The sequence below is a fragment of the Rousettus aegyptiacus genome, unplaced genomic scaffold, assembly GCF_014176215.1.
Source record: "Rousettus aegyptiacus isolate mRouAeg1 unplaced genomic scaffold, mRouAeg1.p scaffold_m13_p_4, whole genome shotgun sequence".
Classification (NCBI taxonomy): Eukaryota; Metazoa; Chordata; class Mammalia; order Chiroptera; family Pteropodidae; genus Rousettus; species Rousettus aegyptiacus.
In genome coordinates this window covers 6,408,915-6,422,688 of record NW_023416307.1, presented here as the reverse complement: position 1 = coordinate 6,422,688, position 13,774 = coordinate 6,408,915, and the positions used below count along the sequence as shown (strand labels likewise).

Below are 13,774 nucleotides of genomic sequence, written 5' to 3'. Positions count from 1 at the left end.
GGTAGAAAAATTCCATGGCCACCAAGTAATGCTATTTTACTGGCGGAAGAGACAGATTCAGTCCCGCCCTCAACAGGTATCGGTGTGTGGGTGGTTTGCTTGTTCGTTTTCGATGAGAGGCCAATCCGTGTGAGTTTCTGTTCAAGCAGGAGTCTGGTCACTGAGAGGGTGGACACACATCCCTTTAAGGGAAGAAAGAAACCCAACCCACAACGTTCCTTAGTCCCTAATGGTCTTTTAATCAGAGGGAGGCGTGAGAGCCAGTGTCGAGAAGTAACCAAGCTAATGCTACCTACCGGTCATTGAGCCCAGGAATTTAGTTCTCAAAACCTGGCAAGAATTAAAAAGAAATTATTTTTAAAATATATGTTGTACCCATGTCCAGAGCAACATTATTCACAACGGCCGAACGGTGGAAGCAACCCAAATGTTCATCCACAGACAAACAAAATTTGGCATATGCAGCGGAATAGTACAACAGAATAGTATTCGGCCTTTAAAAAGGAAATCCCGAAACGTGCCAAGAGTTGGATGAACATTGCAGACATTATGCTAAATGAAATAAGCTGGTCACCAAAGACAAACACATTATATGAGGCCCCTAGAGCAGTCGGATTCATAGGCCACAGAATGGTGGCTCCCAGGAGCTGGGGAGATGGACAACCGCTGTTTAATGAGCAGAGTTTCAGGTTCGCAAGGTGAAAAGGGTTCTTCAGATTGGGCGCACAATAATGGGGACTGTACCTGAACTACTGAGCTGTGCTCCTAAAAATGGTTAAGATAGTGTATGTTAGGTTATGTGTGTTTGACCACAATTTAAAATAAATATTTTTTTAAAGTAGAGGTAGCAAGGAGACGGTAGGTACATGCGTTTGAGCCTCACCAATGCCACCAGAATTCCACGAACCACCACTTCGCCGGAAAAGACGCCTTCTCCTCGCTCGCTCCCAGGAGCCTGTCCTGTGACAGCCGCGCTCACAATAACCTCCTTGAGCGGTGCCAGCAGCACCTCCGCACCCGCCCGAGGCGGGGTGGCCAATGAGGCTGCGCCTGCGCCTGACCTCGCGTCCCGATTGGCTGCGCCGGGCAGCCCAGGGCCCCTCAGGTTCCCAAGCCGGGTTTAAAGGGGTCCGGCGCGGGCCGCGGCCGTGTCAGCAGCTCCCCACGCGCAGGTCCGCGGGGAGGGGCGGCCGGCCCAAGGCCCACCCCGGGGCGTTCCTAAAGGGCGCCCTCCACCGCCCCCACCGCCCCCCAGATGCACTATGCGGTTTCCCAGGCGCGCGTGAACGCGGCCCCCACGACGATGCTGCGGCCACAGCGGCCGGGAGACGTGCAGCTCGGGGCCTCCCTGTACGAGCTGGTGGGCTACCGACAGCATCCCTCCTCCTCCTCCTCCTCCTCCACGACGGCCCCCCTCCTCCCCAAGGCGGCGCGCGAGAAGCCCGAGGCGCCCGCGGAGCCGCCAGGCACCGGAGCGGGACCCGGTGCGCACGCGGGCGGCGGCTCCCGAGCGGACGCCAAAGAGGAGCAGCAACAGCAGCTGCGGCGCAAGATCAACAGCCGCGAGCGGAAGCGCATGCAGGACCTGAACCTGGCCATGGACGCCCTGCGCGAGGTCATCCTGCCCTACTCCGCGGCGCACTGCCAGGGCGCGCCGGGCCGCAAGCTCTCCAAGATCGCCACGCTGCTGCTCGCCCGCAACTACATCCTGCTGCTGGGCAGCTCGCTGCAGGAGCTGCGCCGCGCGCTCGGCGACGGCGCCGGGCCCGCCACCCCGCGCCTGCTGCTGGCGGGGCTGCCCCTGCTGGCCGCCGCGCCTGGCTCCGTGCTGCTGGCGCCCGGCGCCGTGGGGCCGCCCGACACGCTGCGCCCCGCCAAGTACCTGTCGCTGGCTCTCGAGGAGCCGCCGTGCGGCCAGTTCGCTCTCCCCGGCGGCGGCGCGGGAGGCGGCGCGGGCGGCCCCGGCCTCTGCACCTGCGCTGTCTGCAAGTTCCCGCACCTGGTCCCCGCCGGCCTGGGCCTGACCGCCGTGCAAGCGCAGTTCTCCAAGTGAGGGCCGGGCCTGTCCGGGGCGCGACCTCCGCCCGGCCTCTCGCCGCCCAGCTTTTGCGCGCCCCCGCGCCCTGCGTTCCGGGAGAGCGGGGCCCAACAAGGAGCACGTTCCGAACCTTCTTGCCCAGACGAAGGGACTGTCGGGCGCCCCCTTACCTGCCCCCTCTCCAGGGGAATTAAAGTGACCCGAGTGGATGTCCGACGGGGCGTTGGCGCCGTTGGGGTCCTGGGTGGATTCCAGCGGCCTTGGGCAGCGAGCGCGCTCCCTCGCCCCCGCTCGCCCAGCGCCCGTCTCTCCCGCTCTGATGTGCGCTTCGCGGGGGCGGCGTGGATTTTAGGGCGCCGTGCTCGCCCTGGGTGCAGCAGGAGGTCAGCTCCGAGTGCCACCCCTCATACCTGCCGAGCCAGGGGACCAAAGGGCTGCAGGGGAGGGGCTCCTTTCCTTCTCGAGGATCCGAGGTCACCGGCTCCCTTATTTCCGCCAGTCAAGACCTGCCAACCGAGGCTGCCAGACCTCAGGAAGCCAGGAAGACCAGTTAGTGCAGGGTGTCAGGGCGTAGCAGACGGACCGACCCTCGGTGGCATCGCGGCCCCGCGGGAGGGGGCGATGGCAACCCCAGGGTCGGTCGGTGCGCCGGGTTGGAAGGCCGGTTCGCTTCGGCGCCCCCGGCTGCTGGAGCGCAGTTTTTGAGACTCGCTTAACCGGGCGTTTTGGTGCAGAGATTTATTCGTTCTGAAATCCTGGGGTCTTCCTAAAAGGACAGTTTAGATCTCAAGATTCACCGTTTTGTCCTGTCCCCTTTCCCCCAAAGGTAGCGTAAACCAACGTTTGAGCTCGCTTCGACACAAAAACCAACTGCCTTTTATACAGACGCCTTCCCGGTTTATTGAAATAGTTAACCCGGCATTTCGCAGTCGCGGTCAGATCAGAAAGTGCTATTGCTAATTAACGTCTCTTTAAAAAAACATGGAGGGGGAACCTGAGCCCCATCCGCCGGCGGCTAGGCGGGTCCCCGCTGCGGTGGCCACTGGCAGGGTGGCGTTTTTCTGCGCTTGTCGCTTCGCGTGCCCAGCGTTTGACCAACGCTCCCACCGGGCAGGTCTTGCCGCTTTGCACCTGAAGAACGGCCTAGGGGACGGGTTCTGATGTGTTACAGACGTTAATAAATTCCTTCGCCCACGATCATTTGTGATCTCTCAGCAGCTTGCTTTGAATTTTCAGTTTAAGGTTTTGAGTTGTTGGTAGTAGCCGACTTTAACTGGCATTTTATTTTACCTCTAACTTTGTTTCCTTTGCTCTGTGAAGAATCAACGAAATAAAACATTTAAAAGACCTTGCATTTTTCGTCTGATTTCTTTGTTAATAAAAGTGTCTTGGTGCTCTGGTGGATTCAGAACCTCAGGACGAAAGTTAATAGTTGAATGGCTGGGGTTCAAAAATTGTAAACCTGACTTCCTGATGAACAGTCAATTGTAGGTCAAGTTCAGGTATCAGATGTGTAAGATCTGCACGTGAGGGGGGTGGGGTGAGAAGAGGAGGCAATTCTAGAAGTAAGTTCTTAGCCAAGCTTGGAAGATGCATCTTTTTTGACTACAACTTCCTCCTCTGAAAAATGGGTTAAGAAATGCATTTATGATAAAATTGTTTGATTTCATTCTCTCAGAAATTCATCTTTTCTCTTTTACTGGACAGAAGCAAAATCATTATTACACAGCAATGAGCTGTGCCCCATGTCATTTAAATCAGGGTGGACTTGTCTCCTAGGATATAATGACCTTGGACATATTCTAAGAGGTGGAGAAAGCTCTTCTGATTGGTGATTTTATGAAGAATTTGAAATATTGACTTGCTCGCACACAATAGGCAAATATTTCATAGTTATTAATGAAACCCAACCAATGTTTAAAGATAGCCAGATAGTAGTGGAGAAGTAGTGTTCCCTTTAACCTGTAGAAAATGAAAAAAAAAAAAAAACCCAGGTGAAATGACTTAATTTTATCCACATTGGTTAATAAGAAGCATGTATACATTTAGGGAAAAAGAGCATTCGCTTTGGGAACGTGGAAGCTGGGGTGGGGGGGTGGGTACTAGAAGGATGGAACTGGCTAGGTGTCTATGTCCGTACCATCCTGGCGAAGTGTTTATTTTCTCAGGGGGATGGCAGGAGAGGACATGAGAGAAAATAGCCTTACACGCCAACCAGTTTCAGGAAGAATTTTCCATTCTTCCTAGACTCTGCCATCAGATGGGTCGCAGGCTTCTTTCTATAATAAGTAAATTTGAATTTTAGCCTTCTGTTTATTCGATGCCTGCCCTTGCTTACCTGGCATCTCAACAAGGGACAGAAAGAAAAGTGAGAATCAATAACTAATCGAAACCAAATTTGGTTCTCCCTGGAGGAAAAAAAAATACTTCTAGGAGATTAGATAAAAAACAATCCCTCCCATAATCTCAACGCCATCACCTTGATACCACCATCATTCTAAAAACCATCTCTTCTCTAACAGGAGCAGAAAGCTCCAGGGCAGAAAAGGGGTGGGTGGTCCACCTCCTCTCTCTACTGATAAATTGGAGCAGGTACCCGGGCCTTGTAGGAAAGGAACGTCATATGTGACTTTTTACTAATGATTATGAATGACTTTAATAAGGATATGCAGGGGCATTTTAGGTGTCATCAAAATATTTACGGTACCTGCCTGCGTGTAGCATCTTATTGGCCATTATACCAAGCAGGATTAACAGAGCTGCTCCTTGTGAGGAATTTACGTCTTGAAAAATATCATCAGTGGGCATTCAGGAGTCCTGTAGGATAAAACAGATAAAAGATATCTATTTATCTCTATATCTATAGGTTAGATAGATACATATATAGATGATAGATAGATAGATAGATAGATAGATAGATAGATAGATACTAGATGATGCATACGCAGTGTTAAAAATGCAATTTAGGTCTCTCGGCATATGTCTATAGTGGGGCGGTGTATTCTGCAGGTACATTTAAGGGTAGAGCAAGGGGTTACTTTTTGAAATCTGCAGATAGGCCTTGTGTAGAAGGAACAAGGTTAAGCTGGTCTCTGAGGGTTCAGAAAGCAGAGAGGGTAAGGCAAGCTCTTTCAGAAAGGTACATCACACCTCAGAAGCAAGATGAGAAGGACCATGTGGCCCACTGCCAAAAAGAAAAAGGTCCCTGAGCCCAGCCAGGGATGATCCCAGTGATTAGAGTGAGCAGAACTTAAGGGGAAAATATACAGGCCCTGAGAAATTATGTTGTTCTATGTGTGGGAGGCCAGGTGAGCAATCAGTAAACAGAGCAGATTAAATGCACTGTGGGATTTCCCCAGCCCGTAGTGATGGTCTATTTACAGGTGTTCTCCTCTAAGGGAAACCGATGACACCAGGTGTGAAAATACAACCTTGTGAAACAGACAACTTAGAAGGTAAGTGTCTCCAGCAAGGAGGAGGCTCCACTGTTCGGATTGACAACAGCGCGTCCCTGTCACCCATCCAGTCCTCGCTGACGTCCCAGGTATGCAGGTGAGGCTGGGTCCCAGGTGGCAGTCAACACGCAAAGCCTCAGCCTGCTAGCTAGACCTCTGAGGCTGTGCAGGAAGCCAGCTGCAAGAAGGGCTTTTCTTCTGGCCATGCAGAGATACGTCATGAACTTGCCAAAAGCAAGGTGCTGTTTAGGAAGAGCCGTTAGATCCATGCTTGTTCTCAGCATGGTGTACAGCACATCCACCGGGAAAGTGTGTTTCCTCCAGAGGCATCATCTTGCCAGCTCGCCGCCCCATCCCTCCTCTGCACACTCAGTACATTTTCAGAAAGATTACTGCCTTCACCGGAGTAGGCTCATGAAGCAACGATTCAAAAATATCGCATTTTTCTAAAACTCAACTTTGCTTTGATCGAGTAGATTTTAGTTGTAGGGAAATATCGTTTTCAAGCAAGTTCCAGTTCATCCCACCAGATGTAAGACGTGAAAACAGAGTGGTGAGATAATCCTTAGGACCTACATACAAACTAGCCTCGTTATGTATGGACGTGTTACAAATGAGTTTTTTAAGCAGTTCCCATTCCTTCCTTTTTAACGAGGGCCAGCCTAAAAGCTGTAATGCCTAATCGGAAATTAAGACAAATTCTCTCTGCTCATATGGGATTAGTTGCTCCATCAGAAAACTTCCCCCGTTTGCCTCCAGCTACTTTGACAGGAGGCAGCTCAGGCTCTGAGCTCAGGATGAGCAGGTCAACAAGCCAACTCCTTAAACGCCACAGGCTGCTGGGTACTCGTGGGGGAAATACTGGGTTGAAAGCAAAGGGAACGCATTCTCCTTCCTGCTCAGCCTTCTTCCCCAGTGACCACAGAGGACACAGCAGGCAGATGGGCCACTGCCTGGGACGAAGGCCATAGGTGCCAGATCGTAGCTCTGAGTCCCACAAGATGCCAGTGGAGCAGGAGACCTTCCTGGTTGTCTGTTCACCCTCCTTCCTACTGAATAAGCCATCTGAGGCCCAGGAAACTCAAGAGACAGGCTCAAGGCCAAACGGGTAGTCAGAGACAGCAATACCAGGGACCAGTATCTGCTCAGGGGAGGCAAAACCCACTTCCTTGGTTTGTCCTGGTGGGACTGGGATCTACTGGAAACAGGAACCCTGCAGGAGATGAACACGTTTTTCCTGCCCCCTGGAAAATCTCCAGTCCCTGGCCTTTTCCAGCCTCTCAGCTCAGCACTCATCTGCACCTGCGAGTGAATCAGGAGGAAGCAGACACAGGGGTGCTCTCCTGCAAGGTGACCTGGCTGCAGTTCAGTCACTCGAACCTTCTCTAGCAGCCTCGCCCCTTAGCCCCAGGGGAGGCCCAGATTGGTGACAGGGAGCTACAGAGCTGCGGCAAACCCTTCGAGACCTCCTCTGATGGTTACATGTTTGTCATTAGGGTTTCAGAAGACGACTTTCAGAAGGCGGGGGAGTAGACCGCTGACAGACAAAGGCAGCGAGCGGGGTGGCGGAGAAAGCAGCATCTTCAGGGTGTCTCCTTGTGGCTGCCTCTGCCTTTGGGTGCTTCCACGTAGGCACCCAGTGTTTTAACGCTGAGGGACCCTGATTTTCTCGACAGTGTGGGCATCTTCTTGCAGAGTGTTTTTCATGGACGTGAGTGCTTCTCGAGAGGCTGCTCAGCAGGAGTTAAGTGCTGGCTGCCGCCAAACCCCTGGATAGAGGACAGACATCCCTGATGGGGGTCCTGCACATGGAGCACCAGCCAGAGGTAGGCCATGGGGCCCGGGGACAATGCTGGCCTAGGTCCCAGCACTTAGAGCAAAAGGGCTATTGTGAGCCAGAAGCTTCTAAGTAACGTGGGTAACTCCTCAGAGAATGCCGAAGCCGTACGACCTGGAGGCCGCAAAGTAACGAGATCAGATGAGAACACTCATCTTGGGGGAGGGAGAGAGAGAGGCCTGCTCACCTGGGGACGGGCAGTGGAAAAGTAGAACAGGCCGTAGGAGACATATTACTAGAAATACTGATGATGGTATTGACAAGAGCTAACCCTGTGCTCATCGGGCGACAAGCAGTGTTTTAAGCATTTTATAGGCGGGCCTTCATTTGGCAGGCACTGTTATGACCCCATTTCACAGACGAGAAAACAGAAGCCTGAAGAGGTAGAACTAAGGGAGCTGAGGCCGGTTAAGGGAAGTCCTAAGAGCCAGACACTGAAAGAAACGAGGCTTTGTCTGGGGCAGGGGGAGACCCCAAGTCTTGTCCTCCCTAACTGTCCCTCCTCCTCCGGCCCCCTCTTCTTTGGGCCCCAGGTCTGGCTGTGGTTGGTACTAACAGAACATATCTCATCGACGTGATATCGAGGTTTCAGCACGACCCAGACGCACATCATTTCCAGCGTGTCCAGACCTGGTGGTGGCGGATGTGAGGAAGGACGGTGGGTATTGGGGTCGTGGTTGGGGTAGAAGGCAGACATCACGCAGCCAACACGAGGTGTCCCTGGTCCTGCCGTCATTGCTCGTGATCAGGCAAAAAGCAAAACGAACAAAGAAACGAACAAACGCTTTTAAGGTCATGCTCATGAGGCCGCTTCCAGGTCACGTCTTCAAATCTGAGCTGAGCGTTCTAGCAGCCCAGCTTAGCAGCCCAAGGGAGTGTTTGCGGTGTTGCTACTGTGACGGTTTTGTTGGCTTTGCTCGCTTCTGGTGGCGCCCGCCACGCCGCTGCCTCCGCAGTCCTGGTTCTTCGTGGCCTTTGGCTTTCTCAGAGACGGTCATGGTCGGGGGTAAAACCAGCAGCTCTCTCCCTGCATCCATCACCGGGGCGGGGGGTGGGGGGACATCACAGCATCTCATTTAACAGACAACTTCCGAATCCACTCACGACCTTGGCATTCGGGGCTCCAGAGCCTGGGACAGCGCCAGAATACGCCTGCTGTGTGTTACTCCTCACAGGCCCGCAGTGGTGCGTAGATGGAGCGTTGTCAGCCCTGAGACTAAACCGCCCTGGGGAGCGTGGGAGGGGCAGGGGACCCAAAGCTTGCCCTCCACTCCGGGGACCCTGTGCAGGGAGGGTTCAAGTGCAGTCGAATACCAGTCTCCCGGCCCATCCTCCGTTCCAGCTCTCCCCTCTTCTGTGAAGTCTCAGCTGTGCATGGTCTGTGGTCTGTGCCTCACGATCCGTGATCCCACTCGCTGGGCACAGGACTTTGGACCCGCTACTCGAACTCTTGGTGCCTTGGTCTCTTCATCTCTGAGAGCTAATAATCTTCGAAACCGCCTCACTGAGCGTTAAATGAGGCAATGCTCGTAACTGATAGCATGGTGCTTATTGTAATTGTGGTTGTTTCTCTTGTCGCCCTTCAGATCGTTTTTTCCCATTGTTACCTGACTCTGTTCGCTGTGGATGGGCGTTAGGAAAGCAAGGGTGTGCGCCTACTCGTCCCCGTCTTCTTGTAACTCGCGATCAGGGCCTATGACAGCACTGGACGGTGCCGAGGAGAAATCCATTCGGAATGAGCAGCGCTGCCTTCTGAAACCCTGAGCTCCTTATGGCACTCCCTTGCACCCAAAGGTGTCTTTTGCAGGGCGTCTCCACGGGAGAAGCCCTATGCTAGCTCCATCCATCCAAGTTGGCACCCAGGGCCCAGCCACATCTCTCTGCCACAGTGCCAAGCCCACGTGGAAGCCAAAATGCTTCTCCGAGGTAGAAGGGAGAGAGACCCAGGATTCTCCTCCTCCTGGCCCATTGACTAGTAGAGACAACGAGTTCTTCAGAAGCTGTAACATTTCAGCTGTTTTGGCCACAGAGGCCACACGCCGACTGGATGTCATTCTCTCCCAAAGGGGTGTCCGCTCGGGACAGCTCCTGTCGTGTGACCTGGTGTGTGGCGAGTGGCATAAACGCCAGGCTGGGTGAATGAAATCCCCGGCTGAGCCATCATCCCCTGCACGGTCAGGCCCAGGAGAAGCGCTGGGGCTTCTCCCTGTGGGTGAGCTGGGTGCGGGGCCCACGGTCATTCCTCTGACCCACAAACGCTTGTCAGGTGCCGGCACAGCGATTATTCCTTAAAATAGTGTCTGTGGTTGCTTAAACTTGGGGGATGGTGCCTAAAGCAAATTTCAGCCTGGGTTCAGGAATATTTGTTCAAATGAAACAGAAAGAGAGAGGGGTGGGGGAGGAAGGGGAGGGCAGGAAGGGCTTATTAGTGTGCAAATTTTGGAGAGTGATGATGCTTTCCTTCAAGCTCATTAATTAAGGGGCCATCTTAAACTGGTCGACAGGCCCCAATCAGAAAAAAAAAAAAAAATTCTGATAATTAAACTTAGCTTCCGAAGTAAAATAAAATAGATTAGGTCTGCTTTTTGCTACTTGGGCCTTTGCATCAAGAAGCAAATAGGGCCAGGGCTAGGGTGAGGTCAATGAGGCACTTTCTTCGGAGACAAAATTTAAAGGGGGTGCCAAAAAATTTCGAACAATGTCTTAAATCCATGTTTTTTCGAAATCGGTGCAAAAATCCAGAATGAACACAATATCGGAAGTATAAATACAGGCAGGACCAGCGCCGCTGATTTTTTTTCCCTCCTCGATTCCCACACAACCATGAGGGCAAACACCCTCCCCGCCGTCCCGGTTCGTAAGGGTCCTTCCCACTGTCCCCACACGTCCTTGGCCAGGTTGGGGGCACAGAGAGAAGGGCGTTAAGTGCTGTGGTGAGCTCCCTGTGCCCCCATTCCTGGGCAGTGTAACCTCTAAAAGCAGAAACGGTGGCAGTAGTGGCGACGACTGTGACCAGTGCCGTTAACGAGCATTTTATCAGGCATGTTGCTCGGTGCCAGGCTTGTGCTAAGGGCTTGGGGTGGACAAAGGGAGGCAGCAGAGGGGACCCGGGGGGTGGGGCCAGAGTGACTTGCGCCCTGGGTCAGCCCGGCCAGCTGAGTGGAACTTTCAGCCTCGAAGTCTAGTGTGGGGAGAGGGTACCTTCCTCTGTCAGCCGGGGCTCCCTCCACCTACCCTTGCCGGGTATTGCCTGGCCCTGGAAGCCTGGTGACTCCATGCAGGCGCCCAGGGTGGCTGTATCAAAAAATTAAACATAAGGAACTTTGGAACAAGGTCCCATGTCACCACAGGGCTTAATTAAGTGAAATAAAGGGGCTTTGTTGCCTTCACACTCTGCTGCCCTTTGCATCAAAATCTCAGCCCTGGGGAGGTGATGTCTCAAGACAAGGATCCGGACTGCTGATCTGTATCACTGTTGTCGTCCTCTGGAAGTCTTTGGGATGCAGTAAATATTACAAGTGTCAGATCTTTAAATATCAATTCATCTATTTGAAAAACGCTTGCCATGGCTTTTAAGAGGAATGTCTGGTTCAAGTACGTGCAGGAATGATTGATAGCCCGCCGTAGCCTCTTCAACTGAATGACCCCAATTCCCCCCAAGGAAAAAAAACTCTTAAGTGTTTAAGTTCATTTTAAATTAAAAAATACACACACAGAGAATTTGAAAAGACCCCCCTTATGAGAATTTGTTAATTACACTAGGCCATTCTAGATCGAATGACCTCCCTTGACCCACAGCAACTAAAACAGTGCTAAAAGCCTTTAAAACCGGGTTCTCGGGTGGTGGATCCTATGCCTGAGCTTCACACCAGCTTATAAACAGCCGAACAGGTCAGGGGCACCAGGGCGATGATTTTACTACTTCCACCTTGGAAACGTAGCTGAGAGAAACAGAGAAGGGGACTTCGGAACTGGCTTCTATAGCAATTTTTTCAAAGAGAGATCTTTATTTTTTTTTTTTAAAGAAGGGTTATGTATACTCGTTATAAATAAACAAGGCCATTTCAAGAAGAATACAGAAACAGAAATTCTGTAACAGTACATAACCATTGTTAACAACATCCTGATATGTACTGTTACAGAATTTCTTCCTGGCAAATATGTTATACACGTACAGTCTACAGTCGAACATATGCTATAGATCAGAATTAATCTCTACAGGCTGTCTCGTTACCTGCTTTATTCCTTTAGCAATAGATTGCGAGCACCTTTCCATGCCAATGAAAGCATTTCTATATCACCTTTCTGACCTGAATTTCACTGTGTGCCGCCTCATGATTTAGTGAAACAACTCCCTATAAGTAAATATTTCATTCTCCTCCTCAGCATGTTGCTACTGTAAATCACACAGTAATGAACTTCCTCGCACGTATACCTACATCCCCTCCCTCAGTTTGTCCCAGGATAAATTTCTAGAGGTGGAATCACTGCATGGACGGTTTTCGGACGATGAGGCTTTGATTGCGTGTGGGCCGGAATGTCCCTCCAGAGACACAGGGCCAACCTCCGCTGACACCCACAGACCCTGAGAACATGTGTACTCCTGGCCTGGACAGCACTGGGTTGTTTTTTAAAAAATATGCGTGTGTCTATTTATTATTTTATATCCTTTTTTATGATTATACAAATAATACAAGCTCTGGTTTCTTTTTCAAAATAAGTGTGTCTATTATTTTAAACCTTTTTATGGTTATATAAGTAATTCAAGCTCATTGTACAGTTTCGAACATTACTATTGTATATTAAATAAAAAACAAAACTCTTTCCTTAAAGATCTTTTTATCGTTCCATGCGCCCGGAGATTCAGATTGCACGTTTTCCAAATTTTCATTTCAGTGCCTACGCAGAAAAGATTTTTCACTTTCTTACAAAAATGGTTCATTATTTAGATTGTTTTGCAAAGAAGTTTAGGCTAGGGCAGAGGCTTGGTATGTTTATGGGTTTTTGTTTTTTGTTTGTTTGCTTTGGTATCAGAAGTGGGACATGTTTATGGTTTTTGAAACTCCAGAGATGGGCACATCTGATTGAGAGTGACCCGGTGAAGGGATAGTGTGACTTGAATTAAGAGGTTCGATTTCAATGACTTTTCTGCCTGTGAGTCTTTACTAGCCTCTAAATCAGAGGTGACCTGCGGGGTGAAGGCAGCTGCAGACATGAGTTATTTGTTTGTTTGTTTAAAAATTAGTAGTTTCCAATATTTGAAAATCGGAAATTTTTACATTAAAAAAAATTCAGATTTTGAGTCTCTCTAGAAAAACTGGAAATTATGGCCACATTCGCCAACGTTCCTCACGGCCCAGCGAGTTAGAGCTGAGTAAGAACGATCCCATCATGCTACAGTCCCCACTGCTTCCTTTTAGGCTAACCCGACGCGCCCTCGTCTGGCTTTTCAATGCCTTTGGGCTCCATCGCCACCGGTAAACGACCAGGCTAACCGGCACTGAGACTCCAGTCCCTTTAACCTGCGCCTCTGTCTTCACGCAGGTCACGAACTAACCCCCCCCCCCCATTGACACATAAATAAATAGGTGGTACTAGTTACATAAACCAAAGTGATAAGGAAAAGATGGTAAGGCTCTATCTTCACTCTGATTTTCTCGCTCATTTCCTGAGGTAACGTTGGTTTTGCTGAACGGTAAACTCGAACTCTGTCTCCAACATTTAAACTTGCTGTGGTATGCCTGTATGTGATTTAACGGTCTTCAGCCCAGAATCAAATTCATAAAGTTAGTCCTGGATCTTTCTCACCGAGGTCTTCTTTTCCAAGTTGTGTGAAATACGCAGACTTCCCACGTCCTCGCAGAGGTGGTTTGTAGAAAGAGTGAATGTAAAAATTATGGGTATTTGTTTTTTACAAAGCAAAACTCAGGGCTCCCCCAGGCTCCACGCAATGATCTCAACTCCACCACAAGTGAAAATCAAAGTCCTTTTCTAATTTGGGAGCCTGTGTTACCCTGGGAATATCTATAAGAGGTTCTGCTGAGAATAGCTGAAACACTCCCACAATGTCTCATCATAGAGTTTATAACCTAAAAGAAGGAAAAGTTAGTACCAATTTTCCAATTTTTATTTTTCAAAAGCCCAACGCTGCTTTCCTATCTCACCAGGAGACTTACAGGGACTACAAAGACAAGGCCTGAAAATAAATTACTTTAGTCTGGGGGTACGAGGGTTGGTTTGTGGGTGTGGTATTTGTATGACAGATACCTCATACCCAATCAGCTTCTGACTTTGTTTCCTAAGGTCACCACAGCACTCACATGTGGCCTGTTAGCCTGTCCAGTATCTGCATAAACACACCCAAACGATTATTCTGAAGACAGATGACCTGGCTCCGGCCACGTGTGGCAGGGGCTGGTGCAGCTCCCCCAGGCCTGCCAGGGC

The 13,774-nt window shown here is 50.7% G+C and overlaps 1 protein-coding gene across 1 annotated transcript; it reads left to right on the top strand.

The window, feature by feature from the left end:
• The first annotated feature begins 1,228 nt into the window (after positions 1-1,228).
• Positions 1,229-3,382, top strand: OLIG1 (oligodendrocyte transcription factor 1). The gene has a single exon (XM_016162336.2). The coding sequence runs from the start codon at positions 1,256-1,258 to the stop codon at positions 2,051-2,053; it is 798 nt and encodes a 265-aa protein (XP_016017822.2). The 5' UTR covers positions 1,229-1,255; the 3' UTR covers positions 2,054-3,382.
• Positions 3,383-13,774: the final 10,392 nt, after the last annotated feature.

Coding starts and splice junctions, on each gene's coding strand:
- OLIG1 (XM_016162336.2), top strand. CDS start 1,256: ATGCACTATGCGGTTTCCCAGGCGCGCGTGAACGCGGCCCCCACGACG.